Raw genomic sequence first — 24,552 nt, 5'->3', positions numbered from 1 at the left:
TTCTTCTTCTATTTTCTTATCTGTCTCTTCTTTGTTTACTTTGCCTAACTTTATAGCTTCTTCTTCTATCTTGCTGTCATGCTTGTCATTGGAATTTTCCTCTTTCGTCTTCCAACTTCTATCTTCTATATAGACCTTCGCTTCTTCTATCTTGTCTTCGTTTTCTGTTATTCTGGAAACATCTACTTCTGTCTTGCTATCATTTTCTTCTGTTCTTGAAGCAGCTACTTCTATCTGAGAAACGCTTTCCCCAATTTTCCTTTCAGGACTTTCATTTCTTCGTTCATTTTCTTCACTAATCTCTGAAACCTCTTCTTCACTTCTTCTATTTGTATCTAAATTTGTACTCTCGATTGACAACGTTGTTTCTTCTATCTTGTTTTCCAGCGACTTTCTATTTCCTTCACACGTGTCATTCAGTCTCAAGAACATCTCATGGGTTTCGGACCTCGAAGCTTCAAATTTCCTGCTGTTTTCCTCGGGCCTTTCTTCCATCTTTTTATTACTTTCTTCTAACTTTCTTACATTCTCTTCTAATTTTCTATTATACTCTTCCACTTGCATCAATAACTTCTGGAGCATTTTCATCACAGTCATCTCTTCTATTTTCTCTTGTTTTTCCTTCACTATAGTTTCTCCGTTTTCGTCCTCGAATTTATTTTCTTCCTCCATTTTGGCTTTCTTCCTTTTTCGCTTTCTTAGTCACAATTCTGCTAGCCGCAACGTTGGTCGCCACTAATGCTACCAACTTATGTAATGCCCCACGTTAGGAGCGCCACTAATGCTACGCCCCTTGTGGGTACGTACTTACATGTTATTTACCACGGCTGCAGATATCTTAATCTCAGGGGATAGGTTCTTTTATTTGAGAATTCCAAATAAGAAAGCGTTTTATAGCCAAGAGGATATAGTTAAATGCGGATCTATATTCTGAGAACTATACAAAATACAGACAAAATATATATATATATGTATAATCGACAAGGCTTCTTCTTCTTTTCTTCTTTTATCATCAAAAGGCTTCTTCTTCTTTTAATATGGAAAAGGCTTCTTCTTCTTTTAAATGGCTTCTTCTTTTAAATGGCTTATTCTTCTTTTATTATCAAAAAGCTTCTTCTTCTTTTAATATGGAAAGGCTTCTTCTTCTTTTATTATCAACAAGGCTTCTTCTTCTTTTATTATCAAAAGGCTTCTTCTTCTTTTATTATCAATTTCTTCTATGAACAAAATATATGCATGTCTTCTTCTTTCTTCTATTTACAAAAAATAGTCATTCCCTTTTTTATTCATCGCTGTTCTTATTTCCTCTATTCATATCAATTCTTATTTCTTCTTTCAGCAGCAATTCTTATTATCTTCTATATTCCGCCGAGATATTCTTATATTCTCGATAAATTCTTCTATTTATTCTTTCCGCAGCAAATTCTTATTTCTTCTATTCTTCTTTGCCACTGGAAAGGAATCTTATTTCTTTCATTTATCGCAAATATTTCTCTTTACCGTATCTCTTCTCAATAATATAGACAAATCATTATGCTGCATTCCTTGTAGAGAATTGAACCAAAGCTATAGAGGATTCTTAGGGGAATAACCAGGATCGCTAATAGCAAGCGCTGCCAATGGCCCAGTGCGACTAAGAAAAAGCGCAACCGAAAAGTGCTTCGGGGCGTCTAATTTGACAACAGCGCCACCGGAGACAAACAACCAAAACACTGACGATATTCTCCTCGTCAGGAAAATAAAAAGAGGTTGAGATGAGATGCATTTCTGAATTTCATTTACTCACTTAATAACTTTCCTAAACGTTCCATATGCGGCCATATTCTTAATTCTTTTAATTTACTATAAACATCATTCTATTTACTTCTTTTATAGTATTTGAACTCTTCTTTTATATATTTCTCAATTTACTATAATATATATAATCCCTCTTCTCCGCTCTAAGTTTTTATAATTTCCTTTGCACCTCTTTATATAGCGTGCTGCCATCTCTTGTCGATTCCGAGAAACCATATCTCCTTGCAACATTCATTGTGTCGTCGAAACTGGCACGTGACACAACTGTACTTTCACCTAAAAGGCTAAACATATTTTCTTCCATCTAGAATGTGGTTGGATTCTTTATCTCACGCTCTATTTCCTTCATTCTTCTTCCTTCTTCTCTCCTTTTTCTCTCTTGTCCATTCCACTCTTTCTAACACCTTCTTCCATTCTTTGTTTATCATCAGTCCCCCATTCCAGTTCATTGTGTCTTCTTCACCTTTCTTCTCTATTTCCTTGGCCAATTTCCATTTTCTCACTTGCATTCTTTTCTTCCTTCCTATCTGCTTTGCCTCATTCCACTCTATGTCATGTCCTGTTTCTCTCGTGTAAAGAATGTCAGAGTGTGTACACAGGTGGCTGAAAGACAGGTTGAAACAATATAGGGATGATGTACGACTTAAGAGAGAGAGAAATGCGATATTTAAATGGATATCCAGTGGATGTTATATGGACATTCCTGGATATGTATTGGATATTCAAAACTTCCGACACAAATATCCAAAAGATATCTTTTGGATATCACGTGTGCGGACAAATGGATATCAAGTGGATGTCTTTTGGACATTCCCGGATATCTATTATATATCAAGAACTTCCGACACAAATATCCAAAAGAAATCCAGTGTACATTTTTTGGACATTTGTGTGCTGTGTGGGTATTCACAGAAAGCTTAAGAGTAACGTGCGAGAGGTGATAAACACACATGCGAATGGAAAAACACAACACTTGAGTTTTAAGCCCTCAAGAACTGGACCAGCATGATGAGAAGGTATGCCTGTTTCTGTATGCTAAATGAGAAGTTCTACGGTGAGAAGTTGTACTTAAGACTGTACAATGCGTAGACTTGCGACTCACCCACTCGTCTGACTCGCTCGTATTGCCCAAAGTTCACTGACCCCTCACCCCCCCCTTTGTTCCACTTATTTATTGCCATCGAATTCTAAGCAATGCCGAGTCAGTAACCTGTAGAAGGGTCCCGGGTTCGAATCCCGGTCGGGCTTGGTTGTTTGTGAATGTCCATTCATCACCCATCCCCATCTTCGAAAAATTAGCCAAGACGCACAAAACGCGAAGTAAAATAAACTAAATTAATCAATCAATCAATCAATCAGTAACCTGTAGCTTCTTCCTTCATTACACCAGGGGCGCGTCAAGTATCTGAGCGCTCAGCGAGCAACGTGATCGCTCAGCTACTTGACGACCAAACAGGCGTTGTTCCGCGGGCGCTGCTCATCTTGCTCGCCACAGGCCACAGAATATAGCGTTTTTGTGTTTCGATCTCGTGAGGCAAAGGGAAGAAGAGGAAAACTGTATGAGGATGGCGCCACGAATGGTGACCAATGAGGAAATATTTATGATGAACGGCTTGCGATATAGCGTAATTAGAGAGGAAGTTCAAGTAACAGAAGGTGATGTAATATTCCAGTTTTTGTAATTGTATTAAATGAAAGTGTTGCTGATTCCAAACAATAAATATTAAATATACACCGTAGTTTTGGAAAGTTGTGTAAGGGTGTGAAAATAAAAGTTTCGACAGTTTTGTTCACATCAACTGGTATTTTATTTCCATAATTAACTGCTTTTCAAACACCGAAATCTTGTGCAGCCATATTGATCACAGATTATTCAAAGGCACTGATATTTTGATCAATGAGCAAACAGCGTCAAGTAAATAATTTGTCTGCTCAACGAGCGAAAATCTTGCTCAGCGAGCGTCGCTCAGATACTTGACGGGTCCCTGTTTACATGTTTACACCGTTGCACAGTGTTCAATTCTCACAATCTAGCTGGAAAAAATTCCTAAGACTAGTTGTCTTGTCCTCCATTGATCTTATTAACCTCGTTTCATAATATTTAGCCATGCTTGCTATTGATGTTACTCCTGCGCACTAATTTTGCCACCGAGAGTCACGTAGAAAGTTATACTTATAGTAACTGAAGTACTTTAGAATTAAAAAAAATATGTGTATGTTTGTAATGAGCTGGAAAGCTGTCACTTAATTGATACTGACAAATATGAAAATAATATTTTAATTGTTGAAACTAGTAAGATGATATTAATCGCACAGAGAATAAATGAGTAATGAAAAAAATTGAACTTCAAATGAATTATTATTACTAATATTATTTGAATTACAAAAGATGATTACACATCAGGTCAATGTTGAGTCAAAACATTTAGATTGCAATGATAGAATTGTATGTACATATCTTAATCAGTGACCTCATCCATTCCGCTCACGCTGCTGCTGCCAGAACTGTCAGATGCTGGTATGGTGGAACTGCCCCTTCTTTGCAGACCGGATGAAAGCAGACCTAGAACTGCTGGTGACAGTGCTCCGGACTTCTTGATTGGGAGTTTTCGGCGCCATGATATTACCGGATCCGAGGACGCAAGCAGAATTTGCAGCAAATCTTCATTGTTGCTATGACCTTCCCTGAACTTCCTAATGTCCTTATGTCTTACCTCCTGTACGTCCTCTGACAGCTGCCCGATAGGCAGGATGCAAGACCGAATAATGTCTGCACCATGTACTAAAATCTTGTGAACTGTGACAATTCTCCCTGACTTCGGCTCCGCACTGCATCTGCAACTGCCTTGTTCTTTGTCCTTGGGCCTCTCTCCTGGAGCAACTTCGTAGGACGACCTGGACCATATCCACTGGACGTACCAGGAACATATTCGTATACCTCTGGTGGAAAACTGATTTGATCGTTGAGCCACTGTGCGTTACCTCACAAAAATCTGTCTTTATGCCTGTTAATCTTCAACCATCGGGTCCCAATTTTCACACAATACAGTTTACTGACAATGCGTTCTTCGACTTCTGGAGGACAATCTTGTTTCCCCAATCTATCCACAACAAATCTGTACAGTTCTTCACTTCTGTTTTGGGGAGAAGACTGCAGCCATACATCAAACAACTCCCCCCTGAACAGGGTGCACTTACAATAAAACTATACGCTGTTGTAAATCGCGCACCTACGCGCACGAAGTGTTAACCTATTACGCAAGTGGGAAGTTCGTTACGCAACATGTGCAAATTACACGGGTGTTTCCTGTCTGGACGGCTGGTGTCTGCGTTTTGGAGGGTTTTTTTCATACTGATGTTTTCCTATTATTTATGGATTTGTTACGATATGGTTAGAGAATGCATTTTAAAATGGCATTTATTGCAAGAGGCGTATCCAATATTTGTTGTCATATTAACATGGCAGCAAAGACGTGTTCGAAAATTCCTCTCCATTAAAAAATCCGCCATGATATTCCAAATTTTGAAAAGTTACATATGTTTAGAATTCCTTCTAGAGCATTAAAATGAATCTCTGTGTCAATTGTTTACGTTGTCTAGATATATGTAATGGAAAAAAGGCTTACGGCGCCATGAAAATATTACAGATATGTAGACAACAGCGAAAGAAAACCACAGGAAGATTCAGGTATATACTTTAGAAGAAACTTTAAACAGATTCCAAATTCTTAAAAATTACATGTGTTTTTTTATTACTTCTAGACCCTTCTGGTGAATTCTCGTGGGATTTGGTGGTGCTGTTGTCCAAATATTTGTCATAGGAAATATGCTAACGATACTACGAATATATTAGACAACAGCAAGAGCAAAACCGCACGAAGCTTCACTTGATTGTTCTAGTAGAATTTCTAAACGCGTTTAATTTTTCATAATTTGGAAAATAAAATTGCACGCGTCCTTCTGTGTGTCAGTGTTCTTAAAGTCAGTGGAACGTGTAAAGTAAAGTAGGTTATTTTTACAGTTAAACTTTCTCGTTGTTAATTTACACACAATAAGTGATCATTAATTGCAATGAAATAAATATATGAACACTTTAATGCGTTTATTTATGTCTGATACATAATATGCCTTCACATATTAATGTTATTACAACAAAAAATAAGATGGAACGAAACACTGAAGTGTTTAAGTGCAATTAGAAATGACGAATTGCAATAAAGTGGGGATGTTCTAAATTTAGCATGCAACTAGGTGGAGTTTCCTTGCCTTAGGTAATTCCACGAGAATCCCTTCACCATAGCATACAGATAAGACACATTTTGAAACGGTTGCCAGATTTAGCTAGTATCGTAAAGTAACTATTGATGACGTTACTTCTGTTGGAAAAAAGTAATCCTGTTGCAGTTGCAGATACATACTATTACAGTTAGATTCTCCCCCAAAAGTAAGTAACTCGTAACTCCGTTATAAGTAACCAGTAACTTCCAAAGACAGGCGTGTGTGTGTGTATGTGTGTGTGTAATATTTGTCAATCTCCCTGCCCCAAAGTGGGGGAAACATTTCTTGACGTCAATGACAAGTGAAAACTTGCTGTGATGTGTCTGAACATGTCAATTCAACTCTCAAGGCACTCAGCAATGTGTCGCCTCCAATCAATGAAATTTCGCCTTTGTGAGAAAAGGGGCTACAACTCCTTGACGAGGGAACTTTATTTGAGCGGACTGTTTTAGTACACTATTGGCCGTGTGCACGAACGAAGATCAAATTTTAAACTCGGATCGGGAAAGGATCACTGGAAAATTCCATTGCACGAAGACGGTTTAACACTTGATCGCGATCTAGGAACATCAAAACGAGTTTATCTTCTGATCGGCCATTCGCCACCGTTTTTGTGGCCGATCCTGGTTCACGATACTGACGCTTCGACTGCAGGCAGTTGTTTTTGAATACAAAAAGAGCGGAAAGTGATATCGAGGGCGTGCAAACGCTAGAGATGTTGGATGTACAATGCTGATAATTCGAGAGTTGTGTAAAGTAAACTAAAAACTGCCAAAATAATAATAATAATTTGTGGTTCTGTGGTGCAAAGTCGAAATGTTTCTAAATACTGTACTTTCTATCCCAGAACACAAAACATGTGCAAGTGCAAGGTAAATTAGAAGAGAGCAATGTTACGATATTGCTACATGGTGTTGCTACACGACATGACAATATAAATATATAAGAATTAAGAAATGAAAAATTCAAATACTTACCACAATACAGTAATAATAATAATAAAATATATTTATTGAGCGGGCGAGTTTCAGCGTACGCTGTTCTCTCGTGAATGCATTTCGTAAGGCATTGAAGTCCTGTAGAAGAAGGTTCCATGCTTTCTCCTTATTCTTTTGTCTTATGCCGTCAGTTCTTTTTTAAGATTATTATTTCTTTACACCCTACTACATCCTTGTACTCGTCGACAAGGTTGATCAGTACATTTCTCAAATTCAGATACGTTTGCGGCTCGAATTACTTTCTTCTCCTACACGTTGATACTTTAACACATCACACTATTCGGTGGGGTTCTTGATTGTCATTTGTTTTAGCCAACCAATCAGGTATAGCCTTACAAATTAATCTCGGATCATTTGAACGGAATCTCTTGAACGTCGTTTTTCGTTGGTGCAATGCAAATCTTTAAACCAAGTTCATTTAGAGTGGATCAAAATTGATCCCGCTCATCTGAACTTCGAAATAATCGGCGTTGGTGCACTCGGCCATATGTGTTTCTTGTAAGACGAACCACGTTTGGCTGTTCCAAACACTTCACGTCAGAATTAATTCCTTATGTACTTTATGTAGTGTGAATTCTTACTCTGAAGTTGATAATTCAACAATAATGAAATCCAATAAATTAATAAATTATCCCGTTGTACCCTGGACTGCATTGCTGCAGACTAACGAGGCTCTGGCGCCTGGATCTGCAGCCAGAATAATCCTCTGTACAATTTGTGTTGTCCATATGTGCTTCTTCCTTTATCCGTCTCATCATGTTACTCATCCTTACCTTCGCGATTAGCAATAAGTGGAAGATATGTGAAGTCAAATACATAATATCAATCATTATCATGGTGTGTCTAACTTTTCCGGAAAATCTTACGTCTAGTTGCTGGGATTTTCTTTACACGGACTAACATGAATGAAAGCGAACACCGAATGAATTGATTGATTGATTTGGTTTATTTTACTCATTCTTGTGGCTAATCGCGAAGATGAGGATGGGCGATGATATGATGAAATTGATGAAGGAACACTCGCAAACACCCATGCCGGGATTAAAACCCCGGGAAACAACCAGTGGAGGAAAGAGACTTGCGGTTGACGCTCACTGAGACGGCGGAAGCGCGGGAACAGAACGGAACAATTTCGCTTCCGGCGTCTCACTGGGCCATAACCCGCAAGAAAACCTGCAGGCTTCTAGCTGGAAATTCCGTGCCTCGGTTCCTCACGTTCCTCTGTAGTAAGAGTTACACCATTTGATTTGCATGAAAGCAGGCGATAGAAATTCTGTAGTCGGTTTTCTCGTGTTTCCCCGCGTCTCAGTGTACAGGTTCCTTTAGTGTGAGGGAACAGACTAGAGCGGCTTGCACCTGTCTACTAAGGAAGTAACAAACTTTCGTAAGCTGCATCCACCAACAATGGGAATCAAACCATGGATACAAGGTATTATTTCCCTTGAAATGTTATGATGTCAGAATTGGAGCTTCCAAGCGTGGATTGAAATAACGCATCTTCAGTTTTCATATGTGAACACTTCACCAAGTGAGTGTCTGTCCAAATTCTGGCCGAACAGTACACGTAGACATGTCGGAGGAACTCCATATACTTTCATTGCCCCTGGAGGTTCTTGAGGAAGTCTTCACCCATTTGAGCTTCCAAGAGGTTGCCAGGATCCGAGTGGTTTGTCGCAGGTTCCTTGATGTTGCAAACGGCCTGCTTTCCTTGAGTTTCCATATGCTGGACAGACGGATAAACCTGGAGGAGGAGCGTCTTGAGGAGAAGTATGAAAGAGGGGAAGGGAGGTACAGCGAGGGCTACATCAGGTTGAAGTACCTCATCAGGAATGTTCGTGCCGAGTACAGTGTGGTCAGAGCTCGCTGCTGGAGATACATACAGGAGGGCGTCTGCTACTTCTTCGCTGGAGAAATCCTGGACCACATCTGCATCCTGATCAGAATCTCCAGGAAGGATTACCAGCCGCAGGAGTTCAGATCCTGGAAGCAAATCCTGAAGCAGTTGTCTGCGTTCACGAGACGGTTCCTGTTCAAGTTCGATCCCTCCGTCCGGGACAGGAACCTAGCCTGGGACGTAGTGAAGATCCTGGACTGCTCCCTGAATCACGAGAGGATCGGGCACACGAGAGTCACCAAGACTCGCAGAGATTTCCACTCCAAGTTCAGCGTAAGGTGCGTCGATCTGAAGTGGTTGCCAGAGGATCGTAAGCAGGACGAGGACTTCCTCGAGGGGATGCTGAAGTTGCTGGCGTGGCTCGTCCTCTTCAGCAACCGCGACTACCTCCAGTTCAACATGGACAGGTCGCTGGCGAGGTTGAGGAATAGGGAGGACGTCTACTCCTACAGCTATCACAGCCAGGTGACGGTCGGAGGGATCAAGTTTCTTTACTGCCACGAGACACCCACCACGACGGGCAGTTCCAGGAAGCTGGACATAGCTGTACACATATCGTGTCCTATCGCAGAACTTGGGGAGCATGAGAACTCGGAGTTCTTCAGCGCCATAAATCTACCAGCAGGAGCTAGCACCAAAGTGAAGATTATACCCAGAAAACCCCTTAGAATAACTGACAGTGCGAAGTAATTGAAGGCTACAAGAACTACTGTCAGATTTAGTTGCATGTTAACATTTCAATCAGACGACAACAAATTAAAGTTTCCGCGTGTACAAAGATGTATCCTTCGGGTTCTGAATCGCCTATCCTGTATTTTGTAGTGTCACTAATTGCCTGCTCCAAGTTTGCAAACATAATGGAGAAATACGGAGTAAATCATACCTGTAGGTTTTCAAAAACTACAATGGGATAAATTTGGAATAGATTTGATTAAAGGCCTGTTATCGCGTGTAGCGCATTAGACAGGGTGTCTACAATTTTCTGAAAACAAATTTTCCTGACTTTTTCAGGTTATTCAGGCCTAGTCATTAGGACAATCAATGTCTTGAAACATGTGTCTAAGAAGTTTACTATAGTTTACCTAAAAAACATACTTAGAATCGCACTTAATCAAGATATTAGAATATTCACTTCATATGTTAGATGTAATAACAAGAAGGGAAACTGAACAGTAATTTACTGTTGGATAGTTGTATCAGGGGTGAACGAACTTTTATGTATTACTTGCCACGTATTGACTAACAGTAAGAAAGATCTGTATTTATATTAAAATCATAACAATCAATGCATAAATGTAGTAAAATTGAGTAATATACGTAATAAACCTAATATCAACCAAACCCTACCAAAAATTGGAAACAAGAAAGTGGTAGATGCCAATAGCCACTTCTACATGGAAATTGTTCAAACCATGACCCCCTTTTCCTAGAGTATTTAACATGCAATTTCTACCAGTAATACTCAGTACATCAAACTGAAGTATAGTTATCCACAACACATTTAAAATTGCTTCCTTGTCTTTTTTTCTTTGTTGAAATTCATATATTTTGAGCTCTACGTAAATTTCCATGACTTTTCCAGAAAAAGTAAATTCGCTGAAATCCAGGCTCTCCAGACTGATAGACCAGTGGTTTCCAACTTCTAAAGGTCCGAGGGCCAAAATTGTATCCAGCAGTTGATTGGTGGGCCGCATTTTTTTTTTTTTGTGTGTAATAACTGAACTGAAAATGTAGTACTTTCGCATGACCTAAATTTCTAAAATGAGGTAATAGAAACAATGGAATCACAGATCAAAATTGTATTATTACAATTTATTCCACAAAAACCCAATACTTATGGATGAATTGAAAGAAATGAAAAACACACAATACAAATAAGAATCCTTCATAGTGAGTGTTCAATGTGAAAATTGAGGCCGATCTACTTCTTTTATTAAAGTTGGAATATCCACTTCAATTTCTGTTTTTGAAAGTCTCAGAAGGTGAAGCAGTGAAGCCTCTGCAAGTCGGCTTCTGTAGTGGTTCTTGATGAACTTCATGGAAGAAAAAACACTTTCACACGTGTATGTGCTGCCGAACATCGATGTCATTCTTTGCCCAAAACTACGAAGGTTTGGAAAGCGTTCCTTTGAAAGGTATTTGAAAAACTCTGGCCCCTTTTCTTGCCATTGTTGTTTGTAACGAGGTAGTCTTTTTCCAACGTTCTCGATAGGTTCTATTTTCATTTTGAATCTTACGTTTTTTTTTTGGAGATATTGCTCATTTCGATATTTGAACAAATTTGAACAATCAGTTAGAACACTGGAAAACTCTTCGTACTTCGTGCGTAGTAAAACCGATCTCTACAGCGCAGCAGTTTGTTTCTGAACACAAAGAGTGAAGTCTTCTCTCAAGCGGGTGAGTTCATTCCGCATAGCGAAGGGGTAGAATGCATGGTGTGAAGAGTAAGTTATGTCACTTTAGATTTTTCTGATGATCATTATTGACTGCAGAATCAATTCTACCTGTGATATTGTCTATCTTCACAGAGCTTCCGTTCCTTCAGTAAACACAGAACGTATTTTAATAAGAATACACAAAATGAATGTATTTTGCAAACTGGCTTCGCGGGCCGCAAAAAAGGCATCGCGGGCCACATGCGGCCCGCGGGCCGCCAGTTGGAAACCCCTGTGATAGACACTCTCATTAGAATTATCTTACCCTGTGGGTACAGATCTTTTACTCTATCATGTTCTGACGTGTTTTACCGAGGGATGTTGTGACGAGGTGGCGGTGATGTACATGAGTAATGTCGTCGGCATACTGGTAGAGTTTTAGGTGCAGAATCGCACGATAATATTACATTTGAAAACCCTTTGCTGAAAATAATATTGAATAACATGAAAGTGTTGGGTTAATGATATTTTGGAAGATAAAATGAATATTGTATATGAACACACAGAGAAAGAGAGCTTTAGTCGGTAGAGCGCCTGGCTGCCACGTGGGAGACCTAGGATGAGTGATTTCAGGGGGGAATTTTTTCCAGCAATGTCTGTCTCTGCATGTAGCGACTCTAGGTTAGGCCCAGCCTCTAAGGTAACTGTCATACCGAAGTGGCAAGCGACATTCAACAGGCGACAAGATACAAGCCGCGCGTGTTTCGTCGAAACCAACCTTCAGCAATAAATGCAACTGATCTCAAGTGACACAAGGTGCGTGTCGCTCAGACTGGCCAATTTCTCAATACTGTGCATCTTGTTTCCTCGGTCTGTTGTTCGTGCATGCGCGGTGAATGTTTTGCTTTAGACTGACTAGCTTCACCCTCTTGACGAGAACGCCACCATGCCACTAGTCACTAAGTGAAAATTACGTTTCAAAAACATAATCTACGAGAGGGGCAGTCAAATTCAAACCTTCAAAGCTCGACAAAAATCAACTGTTATTTCCAAAACGACCTCGAGGCTGGCACACTCATCAAATGAGCTTCACAACACCATTTTTGTCACCATGGCGCCTCCTGCATACACATACACCAACGTAGAGCACTGGTGTCTTGTTCTCTGGAAGCCTAAAACTTATAGACATTCTACGGCAAATGAAAATCCAATGTGTGTATGCATTCTTACCACAACACGAAGTTCGACAATGGCCTCAGTCCGCCATGGTTAGAAATACCTTCACGGTGGCTCACAAGTGACTGCATATAGATTCCAAATATTCTTCTTCTTGAGGCACTAACTCAGACTTCAAAATGTGGATCAGCTAAAATGCAGTAAACCTGTACAACTTTACATACAGAAATCTACTAGATATAAAACAAATTTGACCGGCCCTCGTATTTGAAATATTGCAGTAGGATTAAACCGTATATACACGTCTGATTTTGTTACATTTTTTTCTTCAGTATTTCTGCACAAAGTACAACATATCTCCTACGACCAAAAGCTTTCCAATGTTGCCAGCAACATAAAGAAAATAAATCTTCCAAGCACTTCCTCTCTTCAAGGTTTCTTCGGAATTCTTCCATTCATCTATTCAGTCTGTGGATCTTCCATTAGTGCCTTCATAAGATTTATCCAGCTACAAGATTCTGCGCTTGGATTTCCCACCCTGTAACCCAATTTATGCAAGCAGATTGAAGGATTTTTTTCCTATCTTTTTTTTTTGTGCGCGTGCGACTGAAAAAGAAATACTCACTGTCTACCTTGGATGCGCTGTCTGGCAACACGAAAGCTAAAAGTTCGTTTGGGAGCTGAATGAAGTTGCAGTGACTTGAGTTTCCAACTTTCTATTCTTATGGATCTTCGATGTTTACGCTGTATGACGCGGCCTCTGTATACATTCATACCAGAGACAACACTGCTTTTGAGATTTAGAAGTACTTGCAAGTTTGAGAACTGCCATAAAATGCAAAAGTTTCCTGCATTTTTGAAACCATAATTTTTCAAAGTTGTCCTCCTTTTTGAAGAGGACGGTTGTCAAAGTTTGAAAACATATAAATAGCTTGTTTTCAAGCGCTTCAATAGCGATTGAGCGACCAATAAGAATGTAAGTACTGGTTTAATGTGCCATCTCTTTAATCGGGATTTAAGGGTGAGAGGGGAGGGAAAAGAGGTAGAAAGGGGTGGGAGAAAACTTCAGTATTTGCCTGGAGGGACTGAAGAAAAGACAGAGAGAAGTGGACTTTGTGAATCTATCAACGGAAAGTAAAACAGTAGTGTTGCAATATGTAGATATTAAACGCCTGAATAGTGGAGAATATCTATTGACAGAGAGACTTAGTCATAGAAAGAAGGTGAAAGGGACAGAGAGAGAGAGAGAGAGAGAGAGAGAGAGAGAGAGAGAGTACGGGAGGAAAAAGTGCAAAGGATTGAGTGATAATAGCTGAAAGATAGGAAGAAAATGAATTAGTAGAGTGAAAAAGAACAGAGAGGAGAGATTTAAGGAAATAAAAAGATAGTGACACGGAGAGAGGGGTATTTAATGTAGTTTGAAGATAACTAGAAAGATTGAGACAAAACAGAGAGAAAGAGAGGTGTAGAAAAATTTGAGAGAAAAACAGAGAGACACAAGGAAAAAGGAAGAAAGGATAATTAAGTCTGGACCAAACACTTCCCCTTAACAAAGAAAATACTTGGAAAAAAGTATATAGATCTTGCTCAAGATAGGGACAGAGGAAGGCCTGTGTTGCTGCAGCCATGGGTTTAAGAAAGCTAGAGAGTTAATGAACCTCTCAGATCTTCAAAGTGACATGCATGTTAAATCTGTGTAAATTGTTCCCTTCTTGGGGTATCAAATTACAAGACGGTCTTGAGAAACCTTCATCTAGTCCCTACTAGGATAAAGGGTACGAATACAATTGTCTGTGAGTAAACTGAGAACATTAAAGTTTCTCTACGGAAGATGGCACCGCGGATTAAAATACGTTCTACAGCTACAACAAACTTGAAGCAGAAATAATTAGCTTTCAATCAAAACCGAGAACTTAATGAGATGCACTTGCTGTGCAGAGGATTTGTGAGATTCGCGTCTGGTTCCTCCGAGATGTGAAGTGGAATCTAGTAATTTGTGTCATAAATACTCCCCGTGAATCAAACTCCCTGCAAGCAGCGGATGTCAACGTGTTAGATTGTTAGCACGACTTGGGAAGGAGTTCTGATTCTCGTAGGGTAACTGGTAAGGGTTGGGAAGTGAATGGGAAGGGGGTGGGAATTCTGAAGCTTCGAGCGCCAATCCGGGAAATTTCTTGTTACAAGTTTCCTGACGTTCAGCCTCACCACAAGAGACAGAGAGAGAGAGAGAGAGAGAAAGAGAGAGGAAGTAATGATATGGAAGGAGGGTAAGACATTAAAAGGGAATGAGAAACAACAGATAAAACAGAGAAAGACAAGAAATTGAGAGAGTTAAAAGAGGAATGGAGAGAGAGAGGGATAGGTAAAGAAAGGAAGAGAACGAACCAAAGAGAAAGAGTAGAGGAGGTAAGGAAGAAAGGATTGAGAGGAAATAGCTAGAAGAGAGGAAGACAAGAAAATGAGTAAATTTTAATGAAAGGAAAGAACATAGGAGAGAGATAAAAAAATGAAGAGAAACTGACAAAGAGAGAGTAGGGAAGAAATAAAAGAGAAAACGGTTGAGAAACACAGATAAAACAAAGGACGAAAAGGAGTTGGTAGATTAAAAAGTAACGTGAAGAACAGGGAAAGAGAGAGGCAGAGAAAGAAGAAGAAAGGGTCAGATAGAGGGAGAGAGTAGTGGAGAAATATAAGGAAAATACTTGAGAGTCAATAGATGAAAGAGATTAAGAAAAGATATTGGTAGAGTGATAAAAGAACAGAAAGGAGAGAGGCAAAGATAGAGGATGAAAGGGACAGAGGGAGAGAGAGAGAAAGAGTAGGAGAGAAAAAGTACAAAGGATTGAGAGACAATAGCTAAAAGAGAAGAAGAAATGGGATTGATAGAGTGAAAGAGATCGGAAAGGAGAGATAAAGAGAGAGTCCAGGAAAGAAGGAGAAAGTGACAGAGAGAGAAAGAAGAAAAAGGAGAGAAGATAAGGACGATTGATTGAATTATGTATTTTAAGTCACTTGAAGATAAGTACAAGAGAGATTGAGAGAAAGCAGGGAGAAAGAGAGGTATAGAAGAAAATGAGAGAAAAAGAGGCATAAGGAAAATGGAAGAAAGGAAAATATTGAGATGTAACAGAGAGAAAGAGAGAGAGAGAGGGGGAGAGAGAGAGAAAGACAACAAAAGAAATACAGCAACAGAGGGAGAGAAATATAGGTTGAATGTGAGTGAAGAATTGGGTAGTACATGATCTCTGAAATAATCTCTCTGAAAAGTATGGCAATCATGTTTTTTGCTGTTTTTTAATTAACTGGCATTTATACGAATCACAAGAGATTAATTGAGAAAATATACATTAATGGTGTGATTGAAACACAAGGAGGGATAAATGCGAGCAAACTACCAGAATTTTACAGAACTCGCTAGCTTTGAAACAGGAATGCCAGATTTGATACTTTTATACCATAACAAATCAGGTTTCAAATTAAAATGCAGTGAGAGGTCTACAATTTGCCATATCATTCTCTATGCAAGTCTGGATAGGAGTGTTAATTTGTGTGTCTTCATGAATTTCCTACAATTATCCTGAATGGCTGAATTAGCCAAAATGGCTGAAATGAACCTAACATAAGACAAGAAGGGAGCTGAAATTATACAAAATTACTGAACATTGATTACCAAACTATTTGGCATTGCATTAACAACATTTATATCCTTGCATTTTCAACACTTTTCATCATTGTATTCTTTCACTTATATTGACAAACATGTCAGTAATGATAATTTTTGTAAAACCTCTATTTAGTAGTTTCTTGAAAGACATGCAAGATAATAACTGAGTTGTGCTTACTTTAGCATGTTGAATCCTTTACATATTTAATACTACCCCATCTGTGTACGGTTTCTGCACATAGTGAATAAAATTTACTCGATTCATTTAACAACTGAATGCTGATAAAATATGTAGTTACAGTCCGTCGCGACTGTTGGTGCGCATGCACTGTCTTAACGAATCCACAAATAGAATAAGGTGATGGCTGCAAGAGTGACGCGACCATTGCCTCTGTTGCGCTTCGAGAGGTATTGTTAGGAGTTATAACAGCCATCACAAGGCACAAAAAAGAGTGATAACAAACAATCGATTTCCGACGGCAACCTTGAAGCTGTAGTGCGTGGCTGCATACCTTCAGGATAGAAAATGCCGTTTTTCAGGGGCTTGCAGCGCCTTAACGAGATATTAACGAGCAAAATGAGTGTATCGAAGGCGTAGCACATGTCCTGTGCACCACCTGAAGGGTCGCCACTGGTCCGTTTCTGTTTTTCTGGTTGTATTATTGTATTTTTTTTTTCAAGTTAAATAATTGCAGAAGCCATAAAGAGTTCCTGTAGTGAACAATTATATTTAACGTCATAAAAGTAATAAATAAGTACACGATATTATGTTAAATTTATTGGAATGAAGCACTATTTCAATGTAGAGAAACTCTTTCTCGTAGATATGCTTCTCTCTCTCTCTCTCTCTCTCTCTCTATATATATATATATATATATATATATGTATATATATGTGTGTGTGTGTGTGTGTGTGTGTGGGGGTGTGTGTGTGTGTGTGTGTGTGTGTGATGGTGTGTGTGTGTGTGTGTGTGTGTGTATTTGTGTGTCGTTCCTCACAATACTTACTTAAATAAATTGGCAATGATACTCTGAAATATTTGATTAAATTAAATGTAAAACAATTATTGTAATGAACAAATGGTATAAGTGAGTGTCAGAAAAGGAGGAATCCAACCGGTTCACCGGTTTTCGACCTAGAAAATGGCATCGTTCGTTTCAAATTAGAAAAATATTACAAACCTACTATTTTTGTAGTCGACATTAGAAACAAAGATCAGTTTATTGGCATTCAAACAGAATTTCCAATGGGAAAAATGATCTCGACGAACATGAGCAAGTTGTATGCGATATGTTTTCATATTGCATACAATAAACAACTTCACATTTTTTTTAAATTCAGAAGAGACTTTGAGATGAGAGATCACATAATGTAAACTTTATGACTAAAACTTCCTCCTATTTTTCAAGATTTTTCTTGAGTAAGATGTGTAGAAATGATTAATAAAATATAAGAACTACACATTTCTGTGTATTAACGGTAATGAAATGCAAAAAAATAAAGAAAATAGTTATGCTGGATATTCCCCCATCTGGTGGACTTAGAAGAATCTCTCAAGGATAGTTATATAATAATAATAGAAAATAGTAATAAGATAATTTGTTGTTTGTTTATAATAATAATAATTATTATTTTTCCTACTGAGTTTGTCAACAGCCTCCTACACAACAATTTCTTACTAAAAAGCCTGTATATTCATACCATGAAAAGTTTAATAAGTGGTGTTACTGTGAAATGTAAACTCTTCCATTGATTTTCTATCACTATAACCACTAGACAACTTAAAGTTAAATCTCTGAATGTTAGTGACAATGATTATTTATTAGCATGTAGTAATTAGATATTATCCAATTAACATTGTATGCTTATAATTATAGAGAACAGAAAAAAATAAGCAGAATTTGTTCAAGAATCTAACTAAAATTCTGACATCTTTCAGCATGATGAAGAAACTAAGGAGAATACTAGCAGACACCAAACAAAGCAACACAGATACTAGGACGAAATAGGTAGGTCAGCTAGGATAAGGATAGCATAAACCAAGATTGTCATCTGAAAGTTGTAGCTAATAGAAATAGCAACCAATCCAAGATGGCGATGTTGACTTTTGTAAAAATAGCTATATCTCTGAAAGTAATGGTCCGATTTTAACGATATTTTTTTTAAGTGAAAGCTTAAAATATATCTTATATTTTAAGTTCTCTTAGATTTTCGATATGAGCAACTGTTAATCAGTAAATCACGGATTCCTAAAAGAAAATCTTAATTTTTACTACTAAATTTATCGTGAATTTGCTAAAAACCTACACATCTGAGAAGAAAATGTTTCGAATGAAAATTGTAGTGTAGACGTTAGTCTTCAATTTGACATATTACACTTGTTGGTTTTGACCTAAAATTCATATAAAACTAATTAATTATGTAGATTGAGCAGCGAATGGTTCTAACCTGATGTGTCCTTATACTCTGTCCCGGCTATCTCTAGAGCAAGTGTACGAAAACAAGTATGTGCGCAAGCAGTTACGTGAGACGGCACGACCAAATATAATGTGCGAGGGAATGGGATTGCGTGGAGGAGGGAATTGACTGCAGTTAGCAGCTTTCGCAGCAGCGAGTACTGCTTCGCTCTGTCCACTATCCTCCCTCCTTCTCCGCTATGCTCGGCCTGGCTTCACAGATTATTGGGATAGAGTATAGTAAAATCCACTAGACAATGGAAATTCTTTAATTAACATTGCTTGCTATCCTATAGTTCCTTGCTTTTGACTCGCGCATAACGGTAGAGGAGGAGGAGAAAGCTGCTAGGTGGTGTGCAATCTCGTTCCCTCGCACGTCTTCATTGGCCGAGCCCTCTGGAGGCACTGCTTGCGCAGAGACTTGTTTCGTTCGCTTGCTCTAGAGATACCCGGGACAGAGTATAGGTTAGACCCAACTTTGCTAGTTTGTCTCCTTCCAGTTTCTCTTGCTTGGGAAAGTAAGAGATCGATATGGTTGGCAACCCTTAAGGGAGGGCAGGTTATAATTGACACGTGACTGCTGGAAGGTGGAACAGGTGTTCAGAGTGTTCAGATCATTCCTTCCCGTGCCATTAATCAAAAACTTGCTGAACGGTGAAATTTTCTAAAGAAAGTGCCGGAAAAGGTGGAGAATTGAGATTCGTGATGGAAGTTGGGGGCGTTCAGACCAGCTACGTGTCGTGAAGATCGCGGTAAAAGTGTTGAGATGCTAATCTCAAGAGCGAATGCGAGTTCTGTACCTTTGATATAGCTCCATAGGAAGTTAACCGGACGCGTATCTGGTTTCGAGCCAGAATCTGTCTTTTTTTCCTGAGAAGCGACGTAGTAGCGCGCTGTGCACCAGAGGAAGACCTTTGGAGAAAGAAATAATAATTATTTCATCTAAATACCACATTTCTATTCCACCCTCACCCACATTCGTGAAATCAAAGCACGATTCGCTGTTAATTACGCTTTGCTGAGCTTCATCCCAGCCACAAATAGATTAATTTAATTAACTACTGCCTTCTATACAGGTAAAAACCTCCAATCACAGAAGGCGATGCACCTCCCCCCACACACACATATATGGTTTATACACAAATAACGCAAATAGAACTAATGCAATTAGCATGCAAACATACATGGACCAAAAATTAAAGTAATCAATTAGACGACCTCATCGCCCAGTGGCTTGTTCACTGCAGTTCCACGTTTGTTAGAACCTGTCCCGTTTCCCGCGCTAGGGATGGCTCGACAGTTTCGGTGCCAATGAGAAACGAGGAAAAAATCGTCTGCTGGGCAGCGAGGAGCGAATGGAAGCCAGCAGAGAGGCGCTTACGTAGACGCTGTTGCCACGTTGCGTATTTTAATTGGCTGCCTGGCTTTGACTTTCCCCAGCACGGAGAAAAGCCAGCGATCAGCTAGCGCGGGAACCGGGACAGGTTGTAACAAACGCGGTATAGTCAACCAACAGAGTGAAATGGTCAACATTTTGCTCTGTTGGAAATATACAGAACTGTCCTCTCATGGCTCTATGAGGTCCCACAATTGGCAGAAGTGGGGTACGGTTGGTGGACTACTATGTGATCCTCCCAGCTAGATCCGAGGGATCCGCTGACCAACGACAGATACGGTTCTCCATTCATATTGGGGGTTATGCGTAGAGCTGACAACTCTGCACTGTAAAAAGACATATCAAGAAACAGCCATAGATAATTGACGTTCATTCACATAAAGGTGCTAACTGTGCCAGTGAGCATTATTTAGTAATTGCTAAATTAAGAGAAAGACTCGCAGTGATAAATCATAAGCAACAAAATCTAGAAGTTCTAAAGTTTAATACAGAAAAAAATTGTTAATGAAAGAATTAAGAAAGATTACCAAATTAAACTGTCAAATAGATTCGACGTTTTGCAGGATTTAAATGATGATGAAAATATAAATGAAACAGACGTAAATAAGAATTGGGAGCATATACGTAATGCAATAGAATGAGCAGTTAAAGAAAGTATAGGATACCATAAATCAAGAAAAAGTAAGCCATGGTTTCATAACGAATATCATAATCTAATAGAAATAAGAAATCAGGCTAGACTTAGGTGGTTAAATAACTCTGATGATACAAATCTAAGCAATTATAATAGAATAAAGCGAGAAGTTAACCGCACGTTTAGAAGTAAAAGAAGAGATTACACGAAAAGTAAAATTAACGAAATTGAAACAAACAGCAAAAACAAAAATATCAGAGATTTATATAAAAGTGTAAATGAATTTAGAAAAGGGTGGCAACCTAAAGTGAACTTGATAAAAGATGAAGATGGTGATTTTTTAGCTGACCCAAGCGATAATTTAAATAGATGGAAGAACTACTTTAATGACCTTTTAAATGTTCGTGTAGGAGATAAATCAGAAGTAAATGAAGTACACACAGCAGAACCTTTAGTTCCATAACCTAACTTGACTAAAGTTAAAGATGCTATTAAAAGGCTAAAGAATAACAAAGCACCTGGCATTGATTTAATACCAGCTGAGTTAATTAAATATGGTGGGAATTCGTTAATATGTGAAATTCATAAATTAATTTGTTTAATATGGAATAAAGAAGAAATCCCTCAACAGTGGAAAGAATCTATAATTGTTCCTGTGTTTAAGAAAGGTGATAAAATGAACTGCAATAATTACCGTGGAATTTCTCTACTCTCAACAACATATAAAATATTATCTAACATTATTTTAACAAGACTAACCGCATATGCTAATGAAATTATAGGTGATTATCAATGTGGATTTAAACGTAACAGATCAAGTACAGATCAAATTTTTCACATCAGACAGACACTTGAGAAAAAGTGGGAATATAATCAAAATGTCCATCAGCTATTCATTGATTTAAAAAAAACATATGATTTAGTCAAAAGAGACCAATTATATAATATATTAGTAGAGTTTGGAATACCTAAGAAGCTTGTTAGTATAGTAAAAGTATGCACCAGTGAAACAGAAAGTAAAATTCGTGTTGGCATTAATGTGTCTGACAAATTTACAATTCATGATGGGTTAAAACAAGGAGATGCATTATCTCCATTGCTCTTTAATTAAACGGTGTGAGTCAGTTGTTAGCATATTCAGAAGATGTAGACTTATTGTGGGATGATGTAAATACAATTAAGAATAATGCTAAAATATTTTTCAAAGGAGCTAAAGAGATAGGTTTGGAATTTATCAAGGAGAAAACTAAATATATGCTTACAGGCCGAAACCAAGTGTTAGGTAATAATCAAAATCTAATTATTGATAACAACTCGTTTGAACCAGTTCCTAAATTCAAGTACTTAGGAGTAATACTAACAAATGAAAATGATATTAAAGAGAAAATAAAAATCAGGCTTAATTCAGGAAATGCATGTTACTTCTCTCTTCATAAACTTTTGTCTTCTCGTTTAATATCTAAGAAACTAAAAGTTAAAATATACAAAACAGTAATTTTGCCTGTATTATTATATGGATGCGAAACTTGGTCCCTTACATTGAAAGAGGAACATAAATGGAGATTATTTGAAAATAAGATCCTTAGGAAAATCTTTGGACCTAGAAGGGATGAGGAGACAGGTGAGTGGAGAAGGTTACATAATTTAGAACTACATATTTTGTATTCATGTCCAGATATTACACTGGTCGACAATTGCTAAGGAACAAACACATATTGACCCGCAAATATGATGTTCTCCGATGAATCGCGATACTGTGTGACAAGTGATTCTGGACATCAAATGGTGTGGAGAGAACGTGGAACACGATATCATGCACAGCACATCTGTGAACGTGACAGGTATGGGGGACTCAGAGTCATGGTATGGCGGGCATAATGAAAAATGGGAAAACACCACTGCACATCTTCGCCCCAGGATCCGTTACTGGAGCAGGGTATTCTACCGAGATCCTGGAAGGTTATGTTAGTTTTTGTCGGGGTTCAGTGGCACTGACTTCTTTACATGGATGATAATGCGCGTCCACACAGAACTATCCAAGTGACAGAGACACTGGAAAGAGAAAACATCACCCGCATGGACTGGCCTGCATATTCACATGACCTCAATTCCATCGAACATGCGTGAGATGTTCTAGGAAGGCGGGTTGCACAAAGGAATCCCCCACCCCGGGCCCCAAGAGCTGAAAACTGCACTTCAGGAAGAATGGGACAATATACCCCCCCTCACCTCACAAACACTCTCATCGATAGCATGCCGAACAGGTGTGCAGCTTGCTGTGCAGTCCGCGGTGGCCACACGCCATACTGATTTCCTCTGGACCCACTCTATACATGCCAAATTATGATTCATGCGCTTTCCTCACTTTGTTTTGCTTATGCTGGTTTTGCTTTATGACGCCCTGTTTCTTTGGTTCATGGGGAATTCCCGTCATCTTTTCTCAATATACATTAACTGATATCTGTACTTATATATTGTTCACTTGTTTCACCCTGATCAGGTAGTCAAAAGTTATTGGTCAAAACGTGTTTGTTCCTTAGCAATTGTCGACCAGTGTATTAGAATGATTAAATCAAGAATACTTATGTTCGCAGGCCATGTGGCACGAATGGGAGAGGAAAGAAGAGTTTACACGATTCTTGTTGGGAAACCTGATGGTAAGAGACATGTAGGAAGGCCAAGACGAAGATGGAGGGATAATGTTGAGATGGACCTAAAGGAAATCGGTAGGGATGGAAAAGAGTATATAGATCTTGCTCAGAATAGGGACAGATGGAAGGCCTGTGTTGCTGCAGCCATGAACCTTCGGGTTTAGAAGACTAGAGAGTTAGTTAGTTAGTCTAATAATAATCAAATTAACCAATGAGGATCTTTCACTGGTCATTCATCATACATGAACAGAGAAACCCGAGCAAAAAATAAATATATATCGAATTTATTCTAGTTTTTGGACATTTAACCACTGTTATTTTTTTTACCTACGTTTCAGGGTAGCGTGTAGTCTGTTAGATCATATAAATGGTTTCCTTGGAGGATTATTCTTGGTGGCCTAGGCTCCACCGCGTCTGTCGGTCACAAGGACCTCTATATACATAAAGTTGCTAGGTAGGATTATCAGTGGCCCAGGCTCCACTTCGTCAGATGACCACGTCAAGGTCACGATCAAGGCTTCGTGTGGCACCGTCAGGTTTCTACCTTGATCCCCAGGGACTGGACCGCCCCGGATTGCATGTTGACGTATATAAAAACCTTTTCTTCGAGCCTCATCTCCAGGAAGCTATCAACTCGCGGCAAGCCACGGCACCTAGCGACCTGTTGAGTGAGATGAGTCAAGGCATAACGGATAATAAACCTTTTACTGCTCCCACAAAAATAGGCAATAATTAGGCTGGCGAGTTCAATGAACTAACCGATCTCTAACTACGCGCTGGTAATGATGAGGATGGCTTATGTTTGTGGAGGAATAGTGTACGAATTGTGTACCCTGGTTCCGTTGTTGTTTATGATTTTTATAGTTTGTATTTTTGTACAATTTGTTCACTATTTTTTAGTGTTTATTTTGTGTTCTGTGAGTAAATGTATGACATGTGAATGCGTTGATGTAGTTCTGCCATCTATTGTCATTTGAAAAAGTTTCTGACTAATGGAGTCCATATTGGTCTGATCTCTAGGCTGGATTGGCTGATCGGTTCTGCTGTTGTCATATGCGATGCTTCCTTAAATTGTCTGCTGTAGCCATTTTCTTTCCTGTTAATTATCTGTGTTTTATCCCATTGTCTTCTGTGGTTGTTTTCCCAGGCGTGGGTCGCTAGTTTGGATCTTTCAAAGTATCCCAGCCTGAGATTTGTATAATATTTGCCTGTAGAATTGTAGTTATAACAGAT

General features: G+C 38.8%; 1 protein-coding gene across 1 annotated transcript; it reads left to right on the top strand.

Annotated features, from left to right (window-relative positions):
- The first annotated feature begins 8,643 nt into the window (after positions 1–8,643).
- LOC145994873 (uncharacterized) lies at positions 8,644–9,657 on the top strand. The gene has a single exon (XM_083131343.1). It carries the CDS (start codon positions 8,644–8,646, stop codon positions 9,655–9,657), a length of 1,014 nt encoding a protein of 337 aa, XP_082987469.1.
- Positions 9,658–24,552: the final 14,895 nt, after the last annotated feature.

The sequence above is a fragment of the Lepisma saccharinum genome, chromosome 1, assembly GCF_977018435.1.
Source record: "Lepisma saccharinum chromosome 1, izLepSacc3.1, whole genome shotgun sequence".
Taxonomy (NCBI): Eukaryota; Metazoa; Arthropoda; class Insecta; order Zygentoma; family Lepismatidae; genus Lepisma; species Lepisma saccharinum.
This window is presented reverse-complemented; position numbering and strand designations above follow the sequence as displayed.

Coding starts and splice junctions, on each gene's coding strand:
- LOC145994873 (XM_083131343.1), top strand. CDS start 8,644: ATGTCGGAGGAACTCCATATACTTTCATTGCCCCTGGAGGTTCTTGAG.